The sequence below is a fragment of the Phalacrocorax carbo genome, chromosome 16 (genome assembly GCF_963921805.1).
Source record: "Phalacrocorax carbo chromosome 16, bPhaCar2.1, whole genome shotgun sequence".
NCBI classification, from domain to species: Eukaryota; Metazoa; Chordata; class Aves; order Suliformes; family Phalacrocoracidae; genus Phalacrocorax; species Phalacrocorax carbo.
This window is the reverse complement of record NC_087528.1, coordinates 13,082,116-13,107,263: the sequence shown is the minus strand read 5'-3', so window position 1 is coordinate 13,107,263 and position 25,148 is coordinate 13,082,116. Positions and strand designations below refer to the sequence as shown.

General features: G+C 46.1%; 1 protein-coding gene across 2 annotated transcripts in view; it reads right to left on the bottom strand.

Moving 5' to 3' along the window:
* SHISA6 (shisa family member 6) overlaps nucleotides 1-25,148 on the bottom strand; it is a 269,415-nt gene that overhangs the window by 13,459 nt on the left and 230,808 nt on the right. The window contains exon 5 of one of the 2 annotated variants that reach the window (XM_064467019.1): nucleotides 12,980-13,042. The exons of the other annotated variant lie outside the window; for it this stretch is intronic. Within the exon in view, the coding sequence (XP_064323089.1) occupies nucleotides 12,980-13,042 (63 nt within the window). The remainder of the gene's footprint in view (nucleotides 1-12,979; nucleotides 13,043-25,148) is intronic. 2 annotated transcript variants of the gene reach the window in all.

The window sequence follows — 25,148 nt, the reverse complement described above, 5'->3', positions numbered from 1 at the left end:
AACAGAGGGTCTGGTGGACTGTGAGTTACCTCACTTACCGTGCAGGGCTGTGTCACGGGGCTGTGGACTGGCCCCCCTGCAGCACGCGCGAGTTCAGGCAGCATCCCCTAGTCATACCCCAGCAAGCTGTGCTTCCTCCACCCTCAGAGCCATGGGAATGAGTCTATGGGGTTATTTTAACTGGGGCTGATAATGAAATTGCTCACTCATTGTGCCAGATTTCTGATTAATGGTCTGAACAGGGAGGCTCCCGGGCAAAGCCGTTGCATGGCCCCAGAGGTTCAGGGGGGCTCTAGAGATGGCCATGCTTCCCCTGCGTACAGGAACATGTGAAGGGGAACTGTGGGGCACACATCTGGGTGCGGACCGAAAACAAGATCATGTCTGGAAACGTTCCTGAAGCAGGAAAGGAGGTGCCATCCCCGAGGGGTGGAGGATGCCGCTCTAATTATTTTCATTTTCTTGGTCACGGAGGGAGTCCCCAGCCAGAGTCAAAATGCCCATTGTCAGGATGCTAATGCTAAGGGCGTTACCAAGAAAGGTTAGCACTGAGCCTGGATGTTAAAAGTCTAGTCCAGACAATCTGCAGAGTTTGTCTGGTATTGAAATCATGGTTCTTTGCTTCAGGCTGGATGGAAAATGGTCTTTCATCAGCTCAGCCAAGGGACAGGGACCTGTTGAATTGTATTTATGACTCCCAGGTGTTCAGATATTAAAATCAGCAGAAGAGTATTAAAAATAGCAGGAGCTTCAATTATTAGAAAAAAAGCTAGAAAAGACTACAGCGGGCTCTGTGGGAGCCTGCAGCAGTGATGGGATTGCATTAGCTGGGTCAAAAGGAGATAGCCACTTCAGGTATGGTCTGAAAATGAAATCAGAGGGCTTAGTTCTCTGATACAGCTGAGGAGCAGCAGAATGCCCAAGCCTGGGGTTCTTATGTTCCTGTTGTGCACCCCTCTACCGTGTGCTCAGAACACACTCTCATGCCTCAGGACCCTCTTACCTCCTCTGAACCATGGACTGGTTCAGATGAAAACACAGCTTCTGCCCAGAAGTAACTGAGCAGCAGAGGAATTTCTCATCAGCAAATGTGATGGCTTTGTGCCCTGTCCAAACATTTGCTAACTTCCCTCATCTCCCACAAAGATTTGAAACAAAATCCACCCAAGTAGAGTGCAGATAATTCAGAAGACATTTTTCTAGAGTCACAAATTAAGCTGTTTCCTGGAAAAAAATTAATTTACAGGAGTCAGTCCATCTCCTCCCCTGCTGCCTTTCTCCTGCGAGGAGTCCTGTTTGCTTTAGGCAGCAGAACATCTTCCTCCTCTTTGAGTGCTCACATTTCACTACATCCTTGGTGCTCCCTGTTGCCTAGAAATGGACCCAGCCGTTCCCATGCACATCTGCCTGTGGGGATGCAGAGCTGCCTCCACAACATTTCTCCCACTATGATTTCTCCCTAGATATTTTAAACCTTCTGTCACCTCTCTTTCCCATTGCGTACATGCTTCTCAGACAAAGACAGGCAGGGGCAGTGCTGTCTTCCAGCACGAACCTGCTCATGATTTCCAAAAGCCAGCATGGCCAGAGCACTCCTCTGCACCTCTCAGCAGAGTTACATGTGCTCATTTTAGAGGCACCTGAGCCATTTGGGGTATTCCAGGGTATCTAAGACACCCACAAAGGGCTGAAAGGAGTGATGTGAGACCTGTCAGAGATCTGATGCCACCCATGTTTAGGCACATGAATTACAACTACCACGTCAACAAACGCAACGCTTGCTCCTTCCTGCCCCCGTTGCCACTGATTCCGTGCACTCTGCTGCTCCCTCAGGACGAAGTTTCCTGCAGAACAAATCACCACAGTGCACTGTTTCCCACCTACGTCCAGGGTATGACCGTGAGCGGAGGAAGAGCTTCCCCGCTCCGTGAGCACCCGTCTGGCACCAGAACGGCATGCCCCACCTTGTGCGATTCCCCCACCGCCGCCAGCACAGCGAGGTGAGCGGGGAGGAAACTGCTCTGCCAGGACCTGGGGCTTGGCACATTTCAGCAAGCACCTGCATGCCGTCCTCTGGACGCAGCAACTGACAGCCAGCGTCAGCCGCCCCGCAGAGAAGGAACAGCCCAGCTCGCTGCCAGAGCATCATTTTGTTCCCAGTTCTGAGAAATTATGAGATGCTTTCTTAAAGAATTTAGCAATGGTGAAAACTTCCTTTTAACAATGCAATAACCATCTTGGTTAATAAACTCTCCTATTACTTACGTATGTCTCTGCACTCCTGGAATAGGGTTATTGTCTGGCAAAAAGAACATAGCCCCAAGTGAGCATATAGCTAATGTGTCATCTCTCTGAGAACATTATTTTCTTGCTGATGACTTCAAGCCATGTCTAATAGACTGACTGCAGGATTAGGAAGTGTATCATATTCATCAGGGCACTGGAAACAATTGATTAGATGTTATCCAGTAAACAGAGACTATATCAGCATTGAAACTATGTCCCCGCTCCTATTTGTGCTTGTGTGGCAAGGACCCTGGGGTAACATCTCTTTGCAAATTTCTCAGCCAGAACCTGTATCTAATCTCCATTTTGCATGGAGGTTTGGACATGCTGAAATAAGCCCAGTCATATGTATGGGATTTGTGTTCGGTGCCAAAGAAGGAGCATTAATTGACTGCTTGCATGAGGTGTGTGAAATTAAGTGCCACACATTCATCTGATGGGCTCGTGCAAAATCGGTACATCTTCTTACTGCTTTTTCCATCCAGTCAGTCGGGAGCAGACTGTAATGATTTTGGCAAATGAGAAGTCACCTTGAAATCCACTACCCATCATTCAGCAAAATAAGGGATAAACTGAAATGACCAAAGATAATTCCAGATGTTTTGCATAATGTAGTTTGAGGGCAAGATCAGAGAACTGAGAGACTCTAGTAAAGAGAAATGTCTTGTGCAATTTATATTCTAGGACCAGTCCAGCAGAAGTTTCTTAGTAGTTCTTTATGCCTGCAACATATTTGAGTCGTGTTTTCTCTGGTCTCTCTCCTTTTTGTTTGTGGTATTTTGTTGGTTTCTATGGAAGATGCATGACTTTAATTAACAGGATGTCAATAAAAAGGCCTCTCCATTCCTTGCAAGGCAGCTGAGGTTGTATGCTGCTCTGTCCCCCAGCATTCCCACTCATTCCAGTCCAGCTTTACGTTCTGGCCAATGGGAGGTGACCACTGGAAAAAGGAGAGTGTCCCATGGTTACCTGGGATTACCTTTGAAAGTCAGTCCACATTTCCTCACCACCATCCTGCAGCCACGTGCCATTTCATGCCTCTCTGATACTCATGCATTCTGGACACAATCTGCAAAGTTATTTGCAGGGGTACATGGAGAAAATGAAGCTCACCCAGTGCACAGCACATACAGCAGGGATGGGAACGTCATCCAGCAGTGTCATTTCTCGTGGTTTCTAAACTCTGCTACAGCCTCGAAGCAAACACACCTTCTTATGGCCAATGCAACGTCTTAAAATTCTGCCAGTGTCTCTCTGATTAATTCAGCAGAAGAGGGCTCCACTCTGAGGCATTTCCTCATCCAGTGAGCATCAGTGGTTTCACAGTGCTCTGACCGGGCGCTGTGTTGCTCTGGCCACTGGCAGGGCTGGTAGCACGGCACAGCACTGCCAAAAACTCACTAGGCTGCACAACGTTGGCACGATAAGCTCAGGAAGGGAGCAGGCATCTCTGTGGAGAAAGGCTCGTCCTTCGCAGCTCTAATCTCTCCCCCTGGACACATACCAAGCAAGATCTGTGCATTTCTTCTGCTTCATGAGCCAGACTTGTTGGGCCAGTCCAAACCCTGTTGCATTTCCATGAGAACGAGTGGACTCATGGGCCAGGCTCAGAAAGGCTCCCCTGCTCCATTTGGACCAGGCACTAGAGAAGGTGCCGCCCTGGAGCAGAGAGCTCCGCAGCTGAGGGACCAGACGCACTGCCTGCACTGACGGAGCGCCAGAGGAACAGGTTTCCTGCTACCTCCTGTATTCTGGGAAGGTTATATGGCCTGCGGTTGGCATGTCACCCACGTGGGTGTTTGGGGGCTGCCGTCCCCTCTGTGCATGGGGGACTGCAACTACAGCTGGCCTCTGAGCGGGTGTATGGATCTGCTCCTCTGCTTTATGCACGCACGCGGCTGCTTCGTAATCTATGAAGGAAAGAAAGTCACTCTAAGTTGAGGGAGACCCTCATTTCACTGTCAGTGCTTTGTAAACTTTCTGCAAGCACAGGGCTCAGAGGCAGTTTCAGGCTTTCTAAAGCTGGAGATTTGTGTTGCAGAGATTAGACCTGAAGTCTTCTTGAAGTCTCTTGCTCTGCCCCTGTTCTTGGAAGACAGTTTCTGTTTCAAAGTGTGTTTACATGAAGCACAAACCCTTTCATGTACAAGGACAAGAGCAGATGATACCCAAGAAAAAAAAAAAAAGTGAATTTATGGCAAAGTTTTAAACAAAGCTCAAGTGGCAAAAGGGATGTGCTCCGTATTAGCATATGAGTCTGCACATATGTTGTGTGAATTTTGCAAGACATTTCAACAGATGCCTTTTAAAACATTCACCCAGAGAAAGCAAACAATGTCACCTAGGAGAAGCTGATACAACCAAGCCTTCTGCTGCTCAGCTTCAGCTCAGCATAGCTTCAGTCCTCTGTCAAAGCACACTCTGCTCCCCCGGCACTGCCTTCTGCTCAGCCATTTGAAGGCTCAGACACAAAGTCTTCTCCGATTCTGATGCAGCTTTTACAAAGGGCCGCGTTCCTCAGGAAAAATCTGGTTGTAGCTGATGACATTTGGTAGCCTCCTGTGCCAAGACTTAGCACCTCCCGAGCAATCCTGGAAGCGACATACTGTTATAGCAGGCAAAGAACTGATGTTCGCAGTCTTGAATTAAAATTTATAACATACATCTTCACTGTTTGCAGCGGGAACTATCTATGTTTTCACACTTTTTTTTATGTTACAAACACTGTTATTAATAGTCTTTTACATCTCTCACGAAGAATCTCATAGAGGTTTATACATTTCCAGGTCAGATTCTCTGTGGTGTAAATCAGCAGCTCTCCAGCGAATAGCTGCCCTCATTTATATGAGCTGGAGATGTGGGATTTTAAATTCAGTCAGTGATAAAAAAACTCTGCATATCAGGCCGGTGCTAGGATTTGGTCTTTCAGGGCTCATGGCTGAGAACTGAGCAGCAATCTGAAGGGGTAAGATACAAAGAGGATGAGGTACACTAACACATTGCAAGATGATGCCCTTAAATGCTACAATATATACACACAGCATAATAATATACCTGTACGGTATCACCCAGCGGCTATTAACACGAAGATGCTTCTGAGTAGACAAAGTGCTTAACTGAACATAGCATAGTTACACACTACAACATGGGGTGGGAGGAATAATGTAGCCAATTAAAATCAAAGGAAAAACTACAGAAAGTAGAATTGCCTTTAGCCATCACAGCATAAAATATATTCACTTCTCCTTGAGTTTGCTGCCTTTTCACGGGGATGCAGAAAACAACATATGGCTCTGGCACCAGAGGAGCCAGCGTGTAAAACTGTGTAGAACTGGGAGTAGGACTCGTTCTTGCCGAATCTGAGGCTGTGCAATGGAAAACTGTCAGCCTGTTAACTCCTTCCACCTCTGCAAGTGCCTCACGCTCAAATCTTGCCATCGCATGGAGAGGAAGCTACTTCAGAAAGGAAAATGCATCAGCATATTTGGTCCTGGCAGCAGACAAGCAAGGTGAGTAAGCCAAAACCAGCGCTAGCCACCGAGAGAAACAAACCGTACATCCTGAGCGGACTATGTGTGACTGTCTCCTTCCAGCCCTCCGGCACTAGGGTGAGGCACAAGCCCCCACACAGGCTGAAGGTGGTGCAGGGACCACCACGACCTTCTGGCGGAGTCATAGCGAGCGCCGCGCTGATGGCACTCCTAGCAATGCAAATGGCAAAAATGCCCTTTTGTGTCAGCAGATTTACATGCTCTGATTTTTTTGATGCTGTGATTTTGCCTCCAGAAGTTCTGGTCTTTTTCACTGGTCTCACATTCACCAGGAATAAAGACACTGCTTCCCCTCGCTTATGGTTTGAGATCTTCTATGTCTGTAAGAGGAACCGTCAGAGCTGTTCAGCTTACGTTGGCCCTTTGCGTAACAACTGTATTGCCACAGAGGGGAGCTCCTCGGGTTCCTTCCAGAGGTGAGGACGGACACACAGTTACACACCTGAGTTTTACTCCACGAGCCTGTGGTTTATTTCCAGTAGTCACGTGCTGGGTGGGACACGGGCCATGTCACGGGTGGCATAGCAGTGCTCATCTGCAAGTTACGGCCTCCACACCCAGCAGGTGAGCTGCACCTCGAGTTTGGGGGCTGTTTTAGCCCTGCCATACAAAGACCATGAAAGGAGCAATTTCTTTGTCCAAAACCACAACGTATTTAGTCTGAAAAACAAAGACCAGTTGCTTCAGTGCTGAGAGCTTTAAAGGAAGGTGCCACTGAAGTCCTTTATCTGTTCTCAACCCCAGGGTTGTTGTCTGCTCTCTACATCACTGACTAAAGGAAGGTCAGCACACATCACCAGTCACATCCCTTAAGCCCAGGCGTGTCCCCGACAAACCAATACATCCCCTGCACAGAGTTGGCTCTGCACTGTAAGATGTTGTTAGCAAATTCTCAGGTCAAGACAGGTAAACAGCAACCCCGATTCACTCGCAGCTTTGCTCCAACCGGCTTTGTAATTGTGAAGCTGGAGCTGCATTGCAACACAGCGACCTGCGCGAAGCCGGTGTGCAAAGCAGCAGCCGGCATCCCCATCACAGGTGGCAACTTGCGTGTAGGCGAAAGCTGGCACCGCGTTGCCCAGTGCTGCCAGATTACCTGGTTCGTCTCTCTTCCCACTTCAGCTGAAGCCCTGCTGCTTTGCAGAAAGAGGAGTGTACGTAATGCGTCATTTGTTCTGTAGGTTATATTCTAGAGATCTGATTATCTTCTAATTTCCTCACATGTATTTCTACTGGGGATAAATCTAATTTAAACAGTCCTTAATTGTTATGATTTTGTAAACAGTGTCTTAAACACAATAGCCACAAAACCCTCAGCCAATTGCTGGAGGAGATGTGACAGTATAGGGAATCATTTTCATACCTTCTGGGACTGTCCCAAATTGAAGTTTCTGGTCTGATGTTAGAAAATTGACGCAAGAATTATTTCAGCAACGTATCCCCCAAAGCCCTATTATTGTGTGGGAAGGAAGATGCCCTGGACTTTTGAAATGAAGGAAAGAGACAGAAGGAGGAAAAGAAGGAAAGAAAAGAAAGAATAAAGAGAAAAGAAAAAGGAGAGAAAGAAAAAGAGAGAGAGAGAGAGAAAAGGAAGGAAGGGAGGGAGGAAGGAAGGGAGGGAGGAAGGAAGGAAGGAAGGGAGGGAGGAAGGAAGGAAGGGAGGGAGGGAGGAAGGAAGGAAGGAAGGAAGGAAGGAAGGAAGGAAGGAAGGAAGGAAGGAAGGAAGGAAGGAAGGAAGGAAGGAAGGAAGGAAGGAAGGAAGGAAGGAAGGAAGGAAGGAAGGAAGGAAGGAAGGAAGGAAGGAAGGAAGGAAGGAAGGAAGGAAGGAAGGAAGGAAGGAAGGAAGGAAGGAAGGAAGGAAGGAAGGAAGGAAGGAAGGAAGGAAGGAAGGAAGGAAGGAAGGAAGGAAGGAAGGAAGGAAGGAAGGAAGGAAGGAAGATAAAGACACACACATACACGCATATGTATATAGGAATTTGTTTGAAGTTCACATGGGTACAGCTATAAAATGAAATTTGCCTCCATCAGAGCAAACCCACATATCATCTGCGGAAAAATATTTGGCCAAATAAAAAATTGAAGTGAAGCTATTTGTTGCTTATGGTGGTTTGCCAAATATTTTTTGAGATGATTATCAAATGCAATGAGCTGACATAAAAATTATGATATGAACTTCCTACTAACTATATTATTTAGCAATGTACTTGTTATTTATATAGATGTAAAGTGTTTATACAAGACTATTTTGGTAGCATAATTAAATATGCACTAAATATAATGAGATTAAACTTCAGCAGCAGTAAAAAATAAAGTAATAAGCTTTACAAAAACTGAGCCCAGGCAGTCAACATGTGTTTCTGTTATAGCTAACGCTACACTGCCTCGGTTCTCTTTTGTGCCCCTAACATTTTTTTTTTTTCATATTTTACTGTTTTTATAGGAAAATAATTTTATGTGCTTATTTTATATAAAGACAATATCTAAACTAGTGCTAAATATCTAAACTAGTATTTCAGCACTCACATTCACCTTTTACCTACAAAACCACTACATTTCTAAAAACTGCTATAGAGTTCTTAATTTGCAGTTAAAATCTGCAGCTGATGTAAAACTGAAGTCTAGAGCTAAGGAAACCCACATCAAACTTCTGATTTCAGTGGAATTGAGGTCTGCAGTCCGTCACTGAGAGCAGAACCTAGGCTGAGGTTTCTAAAGGGCTGTAGATACCTCCGTACTGGACATTCAGTGTCCTAGAAGGGAATTAGGTGCATCAATAGACCGGCACCAGAAGAAAATCAACAGACTTTAAGATGTGGGATACTCCAAGCCACACTGGCTAATTCAGAGCCCTCAACAACAGCAGAATTAAATCCTGGAATTGCAGACCACAGGTTGACAGACTCACTTGCCTGTGGCCATTTCTCATGATCTCCATGGAAAATTGTCTTCCCCAACATATCACATTTTCCAAAAAGAGAACAGACATGGGGCTCACCCCTCTGTGAACCCTCTGTGCCAGCCAGGCAGGCAGAAAAGGGATCCCTGCCTCTCACTTCGTGCTAACTGTGCTGCGAACAGCACAACGCTGATTAAATGATAGCAGCTTGACCGAACGGATTATATGTGATCCCGCCATGAATTAGCAGTTATTCCTTCCTGCATCAGAAGGGTTCGGTGTAATCGCGCCAGTGATCTCACGGCTACACACCCCGCGGCGATGAGCATACCCTTTGTACTGAGCAGCTGTGTGCTAAGAGTGGCACCTCCCCAGGCCGGGTTAAAACAGAGGGTCTTGGAGTTTTAACCCTGGGAGCCTGAATTTGCAGCTGAACAGCTCAGAGAGCTGAGGTCAAACCTGCTTATTCTGTTTTTCCTGGCTCATTGTGAACACAGGTTGTCATTATCCCTTTTAATTTGTTTCTTTGCAGGTAAAAAACTGCCACGGTAATATAAAGGTGGGCTTGCATATGGTGCTGATAGACTTTACGTGCATTCATAGAGGGCCTGCCACAGTGACATCTGCGGGCAGCAGGACACAGCCAACTGTCCTCTTTCTCAGCTGAGCAAAGACAACGTTGCTGATGGATTTTCAGCGGGTTGTCCCCAGAACGCTCTTTGGTGGAATGGTGGCCCCACTGCACATCTGGGTCCCTCCTGCACGCTACGATCCTGGTGTGATCCCCAAGACCTTTGGGGAAACCGGTGGGTTGGTGCCATTTGCTCTGCTTTTGCAAAGGACTGGGCAGAACAGGAAGGGGAAGGAGGAGCTCAGGGACTTGGCTTTCATCCCTCCTTCATGAGGAGATTTCTTGCAGGGCCCTGGGCCCCAAGTCTGGCACAGCTGCGTCGTGGAAGGCCTCCGCTGCTCAGTCCCAGCGTTGCATGAGTTTGGAGACTCATTGTAACAGGAATTATAGGAGAAGGTAAGAAACCTGTGAAGTTCCTACGGCGGCAGGAGGTGGGAGAGAGGTCACCAGCACGCAGCAGCTGAGTTCTCATCCTGACAGGTATTCCAGTTTGCAACAGCTCGTGCTTCCCTTCGCATATACCAGCTCAGGTGCATCTTTGCTGGTGAGGCAGCCCTTGGGGAGGCTGTGGGGAGTTCCTTCAGGCACGGGAGGGATTTCTGGCTGTTCAGGCTGAAGTCTTGCTTGTTTGGTGACAAGTCACCTACAACCGCTGCCCTGCTTGCTGTATGCTGGTAGCCTGAAAACCTTTCTCTGCTTGTTTTACTTCAGTTAAGAGTGAACTGAACTCATGCCATGTGCAACACAGGGCACGTCTTCAGCCTCACACTGGCTTCTTTCCCCTCTTCTGCTCCTTCCAGAGCGTGTCATTGCATGGAGGGTGCTAGAGGCAGGCTAAGGGACAGAGCTCATGAGCATGGTGCTCAGACAGACAGCTCGGGTCCGCCTGCACATTTCCACAATCACACAGCAAATGTACACCATGTCCTACCCAGGAAGGGAATTAAATTAAATCTGTGGTGTTGCTGAAGTGTCCTAGAATTTCAGCAGTAACTACGAATACTTATTTGAAAGGTCAAAATATCTTTTTAGACTGACCAAGCAGTGGCTCACCAGCAACAGCACACATGAATATCATGAACAAAAGCATCCACGACCATACGGATAACTTAGGAATAAAATATAACTCTGAGTCATACAGTTATTTGTAGTCAGATCATTCAAGTCACTTCGTACAACCAAACAATTTAGATACAGCAAATGCAAGAAATGAGTGGAGAAAAAAAGCGAAAGTTTCTGATCCGAGATCACGAGTATATCTGCTTTGATTCTTGTCTCTCAGGTACATAAAAAAGAAAAGCATTTGTTGGGACCAGAGTGAAGTTTTAACTGTTTTAGCACATGTTGTTAACTTGAATTCCTAAATGCAATAGGGACCTGATGATGGACCTACTTTAAAACTTCTGGGCAGAGACACAGGTAATCGGGACTGGTCTGGCTCTGCTGGGGCAGATCTCAGAACCCAGCAGGTACTAGATCTGAAGAACAAGTAATAAGACTAGAGAGAAGACAATACAATTTCAACCCTATAACTCCATCTTTTTCATATTTTCTTTTTCTCAGGAAAGTAAAATAGCAAACAAAATAGGTACTCTGAAGAGCATTTGAGGCTGCCAGTTCAGGCTCAGTAAATACTCCTGTGTTACTGACAGGTTTAAAGCTGACATCGTTTGTCTTGTGCTTTTTGGGAGATGAAAAAAAAAACACCAATAATGTAGTTTTACAACGGAAAGTAACTTGCAGGCTGAAGAGGTGCCTGACCCACCCTCGAGGAAGGAGAAACACCAAAGGTTATAGGTGACCTTTTCAAGGGCAATTGTTCTCCCACCCTTTTTTGCAGCAAAGCAGCACGGAAATTTCTATTCAAGAGCACAAAACTCACAATATATCAATTCCAGATTAGTTATCAGGATGAAGTTTCAGAATTAGAAACAAATGCCAGAACAAAAAGACTAACAAATACAGAGCTGCAGAGCTGCAGGAAGTGTACATTACGATGAGATTTACCCATCGCTTACTGGATCCCCAGCAGAAGGAAGGTTCCAGCTGCAAATGCTGGAGAAATATATCACATTCAAAGGGTAAAGGGTGAAGGGAAGAACAAGGACAAGACCAAGACAAGGTGCAGCAGAAGAGGGAAGAAAGCAGGGAGGACCTGGGTGTTCATTCATAGGCTGGACTGACTGCACAGAGCCAGGGGAACCACTGATTTGGGTGGCAGTGACTGGTCTGGATTTGATGGAGCCAGGAATCTGCGGGTGGTTTGACTCTGTGGTCTGTGATTGCTACGGTGCAGGAAGGGCCATGCTGCCCACACTCAACAGCTAATCTGCGGCCAAGGAAATAAAAAAGGAGGGAGCTTGGGCAGAGGAGGCAGGAGGGCTGGAGGGACAGGGCTGAGCAGACAGGGACAGGGTTTCTGGCCATGGAGGAGGTGAAGAAGCATCTCCAGGGTGGGATGCGATGGGGAAAACAAAGGAGTATCTTTGAACAACATCTGAACTCTTGAAACTGGCTAAACGATGACATGGGGCATCCCCAAGGTTATTATGTCAAGAGGGCTGTGTAGGGTGGTGCTGATAAACGTGCTGAACCACATGCAGAAGCAGACAAATGAAAATCGTGTTTTTTTCAGAGCTCAGCAAGAGCACAGTCAGAAGGGGTGTTAACGCATGTGAAGCTGTTTGAGTACAAAGACCAGACCCAGGGAAGCTTTGGAGCAACTCTGGAAGGGCTACGCTCACCCTTCAGAGGGATGGCCAGACAGTTTGTGTGGTGGTGACGGGCTGCCCCAGACATCTCCTGAGGTGTCACTCAGAAGGTTATGGGGATAGGTCAGCGCTGGTCTACCCTGTGGTAGAGACGTGAAAGGTGCTCTGGGTTTCATATGTTCTTGGGGTCCCAGAAATGTCATGTTTCCACAATAAAATAAAGGGGATTTGGAAGGCTGTGAGGGCGACCACTGGAACTGGTTTAGAAAGAGGCAAATCTGTTTATGAAAGTGGGAAAGGGGAGTCCTCAACCTCTTAATAGTCTTTACCTATCCTGCATACTAGAAAGTAGAGGGGCATTGTGCAGTGAATGAGGGGCTTCAGTAGGTTCTCCCAGCCAGACCCATGCAAGTATGGGCTGGACAGCTTGGATATAACTGGGAACCCAAACTCCAGCCACATATTGTTATGCCAAAATCATGTCAGCTTAGTAGCCCTTGCCCCACATTCCCTGTCCTTCTAACCTATCTTAGAAATACACACAAGCAGCATTACAAGTTGAGTGGCTTGGCTGACAAGATGGACTTTTCTTTGGTTATCATTTTTATGACTTTGGCCAGTTAAATCTGGCAGCACCTTGCTGAAGTGGAAGGGAGAAAGGAGCAATCAGACATGGGGAAACACAAGGTTTGTAGGTAAAATTATAAAAGACTGGGCCATATTTCATTTTGCATACTATTTAAAAATATGGTCCTATGTTTAATGTTAATGGAAACCATCATTCATGCATCATCGCCATAAGAACATTTCTATTAACATTAAACATACTTTGATACCAGTAAATGCTACTGGCTGGCAGAGGAAAGTTACAACATGTGTAATTTTGCTCTTTGTTGTCTCTTACCATGTGTAGGTGTCTGGGTGGCACTGTTTAGTATCAGGTGATTATAATTTTGTTCTTGGTCATCTGAAATTCACAGAAAAAAAAAATCCCTTTAAGAAACAGCTTAGCATCCCCACTGATCTGCAGATGATAATTACAACTCACAGTATTCACAGGAAATCTCAGCATGATTAAAGAAAGGAGACGAAAATGCTTAAGAAAGCAGAAGATTCTGTTATGTAGTTCACTTAAAATTCCAGATGCAGGAAGAACACGATAATGGGAAACTGTTCCCCTTCTGCTGAGCCTGCAAATTAGAGTTATCTGCGAAGGTAAGGAGCATGTCCAGACAGGAACAAAGCACAACCCATGTACTGATATCATGGTGTGTTCCTGGGAGCTGCTGGAACACTGCAACCCCCACGCCACTGCTCCACCTCCATCCAGCATGGAGCCCCAACTACATGGAAACCAGACTCTCCCACTGTGACTGCAATGACAAAAATGTCCTGTGTGAGTGCAGGAGAGGATCAGGTAAGTGGCTTCAAAAACACAGGGGGTAGAGTTAAAGAGCTGCACGTGGACTGTAGATCTCCCTCCCCTGAGAAGTGAGAATCCTGTAAGACCTGATGCATTTGGTATTAAATGCACCATGCTGCAAAGTAGGAGGAACAATCAATGGCAGAACAACTGCTACCATTGTGGTTAGTAACTACCCTTTGGGTTGAAAAACAACTTTCTCTCCTTCTCACTGTAATAAAACCATTAGATAAGTGACTGCTGATAAACTTCTATCATCTTTAGTTTCCAGACAAGCCTTCAGTAAGGAATGAATTCTTTGTCCAGATCTTTACAAGCCATTATAGAACTGTAGTAATGTAGGGTGAGAAGGGATCTCAAGGAATCTTCTTGCATCTCATGCTCTCCCAGGGCAGAATGGGCTAGGCTGATGTCTAGTCTGCTATCCTTAAAAACCTGTCATTGGTATTTCACTTTCTCCCCAGAAGATCTGCTTCATTAGGCTTTTCTTACTGCTTTTCAGGCCAATTGTTTCTTTCCTGTCTACTAGGGACATGGAGAGAATTCCCCTTATTTCTGCAATAGCTCTTCACAACAAAGCTGTTACTATGTGTTCCCTTAACTTTATTCTTCAAGCTAAACAATGCCATTTCCATTATGTTTCTCTATACAACTTGCTTTGCCTTTGATTATTGTCAATCTATCACCCCGTGCTCTCTCTGATTGACCTAGGTCCTTCTCAGGTCTGGAATACAGCGTGGGACATGTTTCTGAAAAGAAACCTTACCAGTACAGAGTGGAGTGGCTGGATTTTCCCCAGTCATCTACTCTTCACACAAACTTGCATGATATTTTTCTTTTCCTCATTCATGTAAAGTTTGTAGTCCTCGGTGATTCCTTATTGCTTTTGCAAAGAACTGTTTCCTGTCTAATTGTTCTTCAACATAGACAAGTATTATTATTAGTATTCCTGTTTCAGTCCAATGTGCAGCCTTTCTTTTCATTTAATCAATTTATTTTCAGTCTATTTCTCCAATTTGTCAGGAATTTTTAAAATTCTAATCCCATCCTCTAACAGACTCATGGTCATCCAAGCTTCATATCATCTGCAAATTTAATAAGCAAATTCCCCTTCCACAAATAACAAAAAGACTAAATGCAGAGCCACATCACGTCATCCCTCTAGATACCTTTCATGGTTAGCCAGCCAGTACGGCATCTGCCCTATAGAAGTTCATTAAGAACATGCTTCTCAAATTAGTTTCATATTACTTTCCAAAAAAACTGCTGAAAACCTTGCTAAGGTTGTGATCCTTAATGTAAGCCATTTATCCCCATCCACAAAACACAGTAAAAAAGTAAAAATAAGATTAGATTGACATGATTTGTTTCCGAGAAGTCCATGTTGCGGCTACTTTATCTCACAGAAACTCATCTCCCTGCACAGCATGCTGGATGTCTGTGTACGGCCAGGACTGAAGTCAGAGGTTATTTATTTGGATGACAACAGACTGAAAACTTCAGTTTACTTGCTTCTCCATCTAGAAAATAGGCACTCATTATATACATAGGCAGCTGAAAATAGAGAAACTATATTAGCCTGGCTACCAGTATGTGATGAGAAAACCTTGAAAGCAGACCAGGTTCATGCAGGCACCTAAAGTGCACTTGAATAAGCGGCTTACAGGTCACCTAAGGTAGAATTTTCCTTTGGATCCTCCACCACCGGTCACTTCTAGCAAGCAAAAACCCTGCAGTAACTGCTTTTGTGACTTGACTTCAGTTTCTGTTCCTCCAGATAGTCTAATTTCACTTTAATGTGAAAACTGGACAGGAGGATGGGTGGAACAAATAAAATAAGGGATATTTCTGTAACCTCTGTAACTGTCCAGAGGGATTTTTGGGAGATATGGTATCAGATGGGACACTTTTAACCTAGTTTCCAGCAAGCATGATACAGAATCCTGCTCAGTAATTTCTGCACTAGGTTTTAACTGTTTCTAGAGTTCAAACAGCCCTTTTCAGTAGCACGATTGTAAAAGACAGTATGTGATGGAAAGTCTGATACTTGCCTAGAACAAATGACTGCAGTATTTTTAGTCTTCATTACCAAAATCCACGATATACTTTAGGTCTTAACTGTATCATCTGGCTTAAACCCCTGTTAGATCTTTCATATTTTTGGGGGGGACTAAGAAAACAATTTATTACTAGAAAACTCTCCCACATGTAGATATTTCTAGATCATGAGGCTTGTCAATCATCAACTTGATTATTCTCTTAGATAATCTAAATATTCTATGCTTCTGAAAAGCTGTGGGGCTAAGGTGTGGGCTGGCATGTATAGACTTAATCAGATTCAGTTCATGAAATTGTCAAGCAGAAATGTGTCTTAAATATTACTGTTAGACTGGTGTTTACCCCTTATAGCCAGCACCAGGGCTGCTGGGACTGCCGGACAGCTTTGGGGCAGTCTCCTCTGTGCAGAATTCCTAGGGTTTTCGTTGCAGAGGCAGCTGTTTTGTACAGCGCACATTAGGGGTGTCCGTGTCCTGAGAACAACAGTTTCTCTCTTACAGCTGGTTTTCTGCTATCACGGTCATAAAATCACAGAACCACTGAGGCTGCAGGCACCTCTGGAGATCCAGTCCAACCTCCTGCTCAAAGCAGGGTCAGCTAGGCCGTGCTGCCCAGGACCGTGTTCGTTAGGGTTTTGAATATTTCCAAAGATGGAGACTCCTCACTGCAAATCCTCTTCCAGTGTTCAACAGTCCTTACAGTAAGAAAATTTTTTAACTTATTTTTAAATTTAATTTTTAATTAAATTTATTTAAATTAATTTTTAATTTTAAAAAATTTTTAAACTTAAACTTATGTTTAAGTGGAATTGTCTGTATTACAGTTTGACTCATTGCCTCTTGCCCTGTCAGTGGGCACCACTGAGAAGAGCCTGGCTCTATCTTTACTTCCCCAGCAGTTATTTACATACATTGACAAGATCCCCAAGCCTTCTCTTCTCTAGGCTGAAAAGACCCAGCTCTCAGCCTCTCCCATTACAACAGATGTTCCAGTCCCTTAAACGTCTTCCCGGCCCTTTTCTGGACCCATTCTTGTTTGTCTGTGTCTCTCCTGAACTGGGGAGCCCATCACTGGTCCCAGTACTACAGATATTTCTCACCAGTACGGAGCAGAGGGGAAAGGATCACCTCCCCTGACCCGCTGGCTACACTCCAAATGCAGACCAGGGTGCTCGTGGCCGCCTTTGCCACAAGGGCACATTGCTAGCTTATGTTCAACTTGTTGTCCATCACGTATTTTATTGGTTATTTTACCCACCATTTATTACCTTGTATATACGTTATTAAATCTATTTTTGGAAGTTGCAAACTAGGTAGTGAGTAATGAGCCTGTTGTATTTTCTGATGACCTGTCCTTGACATTTGCAGCTGATAAGTTCACCGAGCATGACTGAATTGCTATACAGCCACTTCTCTCCTGAAAACCTTAGAAAGTGAGGTATTTCCCCAGTGGTTTCCATCCTTCCACATGCTCTGTATAGTAGCCTGTGGTTCTTATGCTGGTCCCTCTGGGTTTCAGCCAGGTGTAGGACTGCAGTCATGCAGGCTAGCTAAGGACAGCAAGAACTTCCAGCCTGGCTACAGCAAAGCTAATTTACAAATCAAATCACAGAAAACATCCAAACATCCAAACTTTTTGTCCTCAGCTAATGTTGCTTACACACTGCAGGAGCTGACAGATAAAAGGTTACACAGAGATCAAGACGTGTGTGTGTGTGTGTGTGTGTGTGTGTGTGTGTGTGAGAGAGAGAGAGAGAAATGCAAGCATTTAAAGCAGCAGCAGACATAACTTGAACACATTAATTTTTTTCAGAGGGAAATAACAGAGGTTTTTCTCTCCTGAAGACACAGAGTGCTCCAATGCAGTCACTTACTCTCGCAACCTCGCTCCTGAGGACAGTTACACCTGCATGTAGATGAATAGGAACTATCATCTTCTGATTCTGAGAAGCTTTCCTTCTCACCCCTAATATTTTTTCTTTCTCTTTCCCCTTCCCTTCCCTCCCCTTCCCTTTTTTCCCTTCTAACCAATTCAGGTGTTTTGAGGCTACTGCTTAAGAAATGGCATCCAAAATTGTTAGACCCTGAATTATTGGCATTTTCATGTGGCTGAGCTAATCAGGCATCTGAATGCAGCACTGGGCTTCATTTGCCACTTTTGTAGCCTATTGTAAACAATTTCTAAGTAACAAAACGATGGCTGAGCCTTCCTGCTCCTCTTCAGGTTTAACAAGATAATGCTGCTAATTGTGAAGTGCCAGTTAGGCAGAAGCATATCTATTGTAGAGACAAGGATCTGAGTTCAAAGCTATTTACTAGGAAACTCCATTAGGGAAATAAAGGATGCATAGTGCTCTGAATTGCCAGACCACAATATGAAATTTCTAAGCACAGCTGGAGAAGTGATCAGATACAATAAACAGCAGAAAGAATGAGACATTTCACTGGCAGAAAGGAAACCAGTGCTCCCAGCCCCTTTGCAGTCCGGGAGGAGACATGTGGATAGGCAGGGCTTTTAAGGGCTTCAGTTTTTTTCTCAGAAGAAAGTGGGTTCCCATAGTAAGGACAGAACAAAATGCTGCTTCCCACGCGATTATATCTGTGGTCTGTATGTGAATTCAGTAACCGCTGCTCTGGGAAATGCAACTTTTCACCCAGATGGGGAAGGGGAGCTTGTGATGGGATGCGTTTATGAAAGGAGATGGGAAGATGCTCTTGGAGGGGATGAGATACTGGAGGGAGGAAGAGAAGTCTGTAAGAACTGGGAAAAGCTAAGGGACAAGTTTCTGCCTAGATGGCCTTGCTGCCATGCTGAGGTGGCCCTTCTGCTGCAGCTACCGACCTGTCTACGCACTCCAGAAGCACTCAGTGCAGGATTTGATCCACCAGTAAATACCTGCATCAGCTTACAGTACAGTGAAACCAGCCCAATGTCCCGTCTCCTGCCCTGACCATGTCTCTGCAGGACAGCCTGTACAGCTGCCCTGCAAACCCTGGGAAAATGCCCCAGCTGAACATGGAACATGCACAGTACGCTCAGCCAGTGCGGTCCCCAACCAGGCTGCCCACCCTGCACCCCCACGGCCACCAGTGACAGCACCCACAGGCCCTAACACCCTACTTCTGCTGGTGGCAATGATATCTTGGACCCTGAAAAGGGGAAATCTTCTTCCAAGGTCAGCACCAAGGGAAGCAAATGAGCCTGTGCACCACTGCTGAGTCCTCGCTGTCTCTCCTCCCTATCACTTCCTCAATACCACAGGATCCCAGACTGGCGGGGGTTGGCAGGGCCCTCTGGAGCTCACCCCGTCCCACCCCTGCATGAGCAGGCACCCCCAGAGCAGGGGCACAGGGCCGCGTCCAGGCGGGGGGTGAATGTCTCCAGGGAAGGGACCCCACAGCCTCTCTGGGCAGCCTGTGCCCCTGCTCTGGCACCCGCACAGGGAAGGGGTTTGTCCTCATGTTCAGGGGGAACTTCCCGTGTTCCAGCTTGTGCCCGTGGCCCCTTGGCCTGGCGTTGGGCACCACTGAAAAGAGCCCGGCCCCATCCTCTTGAGGCTTCAGATATTTATAAGCACTGATGAGACCCCCCTCAGGCTTCTCTTCTCCAGGCTGAACCAGCCCAGGTCTCTCAGCCTTTCCTCCCAAGGGAGATGCTCCAGCCGCCTGGTCATCTTGGCAGCTCATTTCTCCACGCCTCTCCATAGGGGCGATGCTCAGACGGGCAGGCAGCCCAGCATGGTCAGACCAGGTGTCTCCTGCAGGTAGAGGTGGTTTCCGCTGTGCCTGGAGTCAGGGCTCAGGCAGCTGTGTGAGAGGGGTTCAGGTGATCTAAACTTCCCCAAGAGCCTCTCTTCTTGCTGTCCCCAGCCTGTGTTTGAAGATGGAGAGGAGGGATCCCTCTAATTTCACTTAGAGTGCACGTGCACTTTTGAAAAGACTTAGTCTAGTGTCAGCCACGGCATCTAACAATTGATTTCAAGATGCTTAAGCATCTTTTCCACAGAGGATGATAAAACATGAAGCTATGGTTTTCATAGTGAATATGGAGAGTACTTTATAGTCCTGCAGTAGCTGAGCGACTGGCAGTGGGGGAACACGATCTCCCTCAGACATCTGAGGGCAACAGCCCAGAGCAAGTCAGGATCTGACCTGTGGGACCTGAAAGCACCCCTGATGGGCTACTGAAATCAGAGTGAATGGGTTAGCTCCAGGGGTGGGACACTGCTGGACAGCCCTTCATCCCCTTCGCAGAAGCGCGTCTCCTCATCTGCTGATCTCAGCATTGAAAGGAGCTCTTCTTTGGGCACCACAGGACATTAAGGATATAAAGCTATTAGGCAGTGTCCAGAGAAGGGCCACAAAGTCAGTGAAGGGTTTAGAGGTGAAACCGTACGAGGAGCGGCTGGAGTCCCTGGGTTTGTTCAGCTGGAGCAGAGGAGGCCGAGGGCAGCCTCATGGCCTCTGCAGCTCCCTCCCGAGGGGAGGAGGAGGGGCAGGGCTGGTCTCTGCTCTCTGGTGACCAACGCCAGGCCCCGAGGGAACGGCAGGGAGATGTGCCAGGGGAGGGTGAGGCTGGGCATTAGGGAAAGGCTCTATCCCCCGAGGGTGGTGGAGCCCTGGCACAGGCTCCCCAGGGAGGCATCACGGCACCAGCCTGGCGATGTTCCAGAAGCGCTTGGACAAGGCCCTCAGAGCCACGGTGTGAATTTGGGGTGTCCTGTGCAGGGACGGGAGCTGGGCTCGATGGTCCCTGTGGGTCCCCTCCAGCTCAGGGCATTCTATGATTCTATGGTTCTTCCTGTGGTCAGGACTGACAGCTCTCATTTGCAGCATAAATCACTGACCGAACTGTCTGTCTCAAGGTGCAAAACCCCAGGTAACTGATGAAGAAAACTTTAAATAGCCCAAAGAGTTCCTCTTGCACTTCTTATCCAGGAGATCCTCTTAAGAAACAACCTTTTTTGTAAGGACTTAACCTTTTCCTTAAGTACTTGGTTTTACCCTTCTCTAGGGTATATTTTCTCAGTCTCAGAGATTTTGTATGTGCTCATTGTTAACAAAACACCCTAGATTTATTGTGTTCTATAATGGAAAAAATAGCAAGTGTCAGAAAAGAAAATACTGTATTTTCCTGCTTATCTTTCCTTATAAAAACTGCAAAACAAGGATATTTTTAATGTATGTCGACTATATTTCAGATATATAATCGTTCTGACAGTCATGCAATATTTTGCGTTAGCTTTACAGTATTTATTAAAGTGCTGGGAACTGCTCTGAAATCGATAGTCCACAGGACAAAAGAAATACAGGAGCAATCAGCCTATGAAACAGAATTCCTTGCCTTTGGCCGCTCTGGTCTTTTCAGCAGCCTCAGCATTTGCCTACTTTCAACCTTATTCCCCAGCTGAGATTTTCAGAGAAGGTTGTAACAAGCAGTTTAGTTTTCTGATGACAAGATAACTGTTTGGCATCTGCTCTAATGAAGAGAAAATCCCTTTCAAGGGCTAATCTTCCAGAATACTTCAGTACGACAAAAGACTTCAGGCTTTAGGAGCTGAAAGAAATGCAGACCCCAAAGGCACGGAGGAAAGCGGACCAAAAACTGATGATGAGAATGTAAATACTTTCAGCATAAAGCTACCCATTTCTCATCTGCCTGCCCCCCTCTGGCATTTTCGAGTCACAATTTGTAGTCAAGAGAGGAGCCCTTGAGCAAACATCCTTTAACCGCCGTTAGGCTGGTCAAGCAGAGCTGAGCAGGGCGCCTGGGCGAGGGGAGGAGGCACCAACGCTTCGTTATACAAAGCCTTTTCCCATTAGTTTAGGTTAGACGGAGAAGGTGGCTCCCCGCACTGGGGGCCACCCCAGGGAACTGGGGAGGCCAAACCCATGGTCCCCTCCTCATGGAAGTCTGCCCAGCCAGTCCTCTACAGTGCCTTATCAGAGGTGATGAGCATATGAATACTTAGCCTAATAGATCATTAAGTCCCAGATGTCTTTCATGTACATTAGCCAATAACCAATTACCTTATACTTTTATGCCATGAATATCGTGCTTGCAGAGTGATTCTGCACCTGGCTAACGATATCCAAACAAACTGACCCCTAAAAAAGGGGCTGTAACAAGGAGCATATAGGATAAACCCAAAAATTAAACTCCTAGTGAAGTCAGCATGTCGGTCATTAAAGGGGTTGGAAATGCTAGATTAAAGGCTGTCCCCAAGCCCTAATTTGATATTCATTATGTCAGGTTTTTGTTCTGCCATTCCAGCCTATTTTTCAACTGTAATCCTGTGACTCATTCATTGAACAGGATGCTCGGGGAATAAGGCAGCTATTCAAGAGTTATTTTAATCCTCATTAAGCGGTGAATGGCCCTGTTCTTTAGTATCCCACACCATCCAAATCCTGCACTGATTATGGAACTGTTATTTTCCATGCAGGCTTTCCTCTAGCACTCATCTAAGCCTCACAAGCAGCTTCCAGACTCCCATCGCAGGTAGGGTGGGGTCTGTCAAACCCAGGTTTAAGCTGAGCCAGAGAGCAATTGTACTTGCATCTACAAGGTTTTATTACTTTTGAGGAACAGCCATGGAACACTCAGGTCAGACTTTTCAGATTATAGGGGGATTTTTAATAGGATTTTGCAAGCATAAATCGGATGCTAATTAATCATACCGCTTTTGTGGGGAAGGTAAGGCAGGTGCAACTGGTCCTGGTTTACACGTGGGGAAAATGATGAAGGCAGGTGGAATCGCTCCCTGTGGCTGCGCAGTAACACGAGGAGGGCTGGAAAGGCTCCCCCCAGCCCCGTTCAGCGCAAGGCTTGTTACTGTCCGTCACAACCCTGCTGGCCACAGCAGCCAGAGCACACTCTGTCTGATTACGGCTGTGGCAGCTCGCTGGAGCCCAATATTTTTGGAAAGAGTGTTGTGGGTGTTTGAAACGTAAGGAACAAGAAACGAAAGTGACTTTGAAAGTCTCTGATTAATGGGCTCAGCTTCCTCCAGGCCTTTTCCATAAGGCAGACCCTGCTGGTTCACCCACATCAGCAGAGCCTCCCGGGAGTGCCCCAGTATCTTCCGACAGAAGTTCCCCTCCTGCCCGCCCCACCGTGCGCCCTCCTGATCAGCATCACTGAGGGCAGCTGGGGCTGTCACCACGGCACGGCTGCATGGATGCTCCGTGTTTTGCTGGCATAGCAAGGTCAGGCAGGAGGTGTTTCTCACACCTGCAGCTGCTGCAGACTTGTCCGCAGGACATGTGCTGTGGGCTTGGCTGCAGGAACTCCCTGGCAGTGGCAAGAGAGAAGTGTGGTTCACCTGGATGCCCAGTGCTTACCCTGCCTGCCTGCTGGTGCGGTAATTGGGTGCCTCGTGCTTCTCACCCCTTGGGACTGCTGCAAGCCTCCTTCACTGAACGGCAGTGACTCACGCCCAGAGCTACGTTGTCCAAGCAGTGCTCAAGGCAGATATTTTATTTGGAAAATATCCATCAAGGAATTAAAAACTGTATGAGTTAACATTTCACAGGAAACTCCAACTCAGTCATTTGTTTCTTTTTGATCTCTTTTTTTTTTTACAGTTTAAATGGAAGGCTTTTTAAATGGTACATAGTTACAGACAGAGTTTAGTCTATCCAGAAAAGGAAGGACATGGCAGAAACCATTGCTCCGGATGAAGTACTTGCTCTAACTGAGCAAGTTCCTGATGGAAAGCTGTGATGACACTGTTGGGCTTGCTACAAACAGTGTTTCTTATCAGTAGGGTTTTTTTTTTATGTGAGTATGCATGTATATCTACAGACACGTGACATATGGCTGCATGTGCTATGTGCATGTAGATGTACATACAACCTGGTCCTCATGTCAGCAAAGCAGAGCGTGTGTGGGGATGGGGTCATTTCACTTTATCTTTGTGACTTTGCAACAGACAGGTATGGGCATTGCAGCTGTAACTGCTTCACAGCAGTGGTTATTGTTCATTCATTATTTTAAGGCTATAAGAGATGGAGGCTTAAATGAACTGTTAGAAATCAAGGAGGAGTTGAATGTACAGCTGCAGGTAGAAAATACTCAGCTGCAATGGGCACTGAAGTTCTGGGGGTTACATCTGACCCCCTCAGAAAAGCAGCACAGCTTACTGAGCTACGCCAACAACCAGGCAGAAAATAATCCTTCTGCCCAAACGTCAGAGTAAAAATGGGTAGCATGAGGAGGACTGTCTCGTACAACGGGGCTTCAAGATAGCTCACAAAAATATGTCCCCTCTGCTGAAAGCACGTTCAAATTCACACGCTCATTCACAGTGGATTCTCTTCCTCCCACACGCGCCTTAGATCCAGCGATGGAACAAGTACCATGTAAGCTGTGCCCACTCATGGACTCCCTACACACAAGCATGTTTCTCCTTCACAGTGAATTTCTGTAGATACTCACTCAAAAGCACCCAAGTGCCAAACTGCAAAAGCAAACTGTCTAGAAGAGCTTGGTATGAGGAAAATACAACTTTTGTTTTTGAGCAACTACAGCTAAAAGGTACACCTACAGAAAAACAAAATCACAGGAAGAAAATTTCCCAGTCTTGGATAAAATATTATTTTAAAAAACAGCAACACTGCCATGAAGATAAAGGTTACACAGAGCTCCAAATATCTTTCTCCAAGGAAACAGATACCTTTTGAAGCATCTTTGGAAAGGCCGTCTTCTTGATGAAGGAATGTTTTTTTCCTCCGTGTAGACAACCAAGTGTGAGGTCTATGAAAAAGGGCAGCTTTTTCCAATGTTACCAGAGCCTTGCTAGACCCACAGCAGGAGGCTCTGGAACAGAGACGTATCCTGCATGGGAATTTCTCAACAGCAACGTCTCTGCTTTTAGAGAGCAACCACTACAATGACTGCCACCCCCCCAGGTGGGAATGCTTGAACTCACTTTTGATCTGGCGTTTAAAATCTCTCCGTAGCACTTCATATTTTGTTTGCTCTGATTTTCTTTGTTTTTAATTTACTTAGCACTGCCCTTTCTGTCGTGTTGCAGAATAGATCAGGGAAAAGAAGTGATGAAATCAATAGAAGAAATCCAGGTGAAGAGAAAGAACAAGGACTTTCTTTCTGGGAGAGAAAGCTCGGCACGGCTGGTGGCAAACCCCGTAGGACAAACTTAGCTGGTGTTGACAGTCAGTGCCTGGGATCCCCTCTGTGTTTGAGAACTTCACACTGACTTTCCAAACACAAAGTAATTAGATAAATAGGGACTGGTTTTCTCAAAAAGCAAACAGCTGAGCCGGCTGCATGACTAACATTAGACAGCAATGCACAAGCAGCATCTGGGGGAGCAGTCCTGGATGCTAACCTTTGGAAACACATTTAAAATACACAGATCACGGTGAAAACATATGGTCAGAATGGAATAAAATGTGCCCTTTAAAGGGCATTTCTGAAGATGAAGTTGATTTTAGAAGATATAAATAGTATGGGTTTCTAAAGCAGGATTAGTTAAATGCCATCTTTAGTGGAACACAGCCAGCTATTGCACATTCAGAGTGGAGACATAATTATGCTAATACCTTTGGAAGAAACGCATGGTCATTTT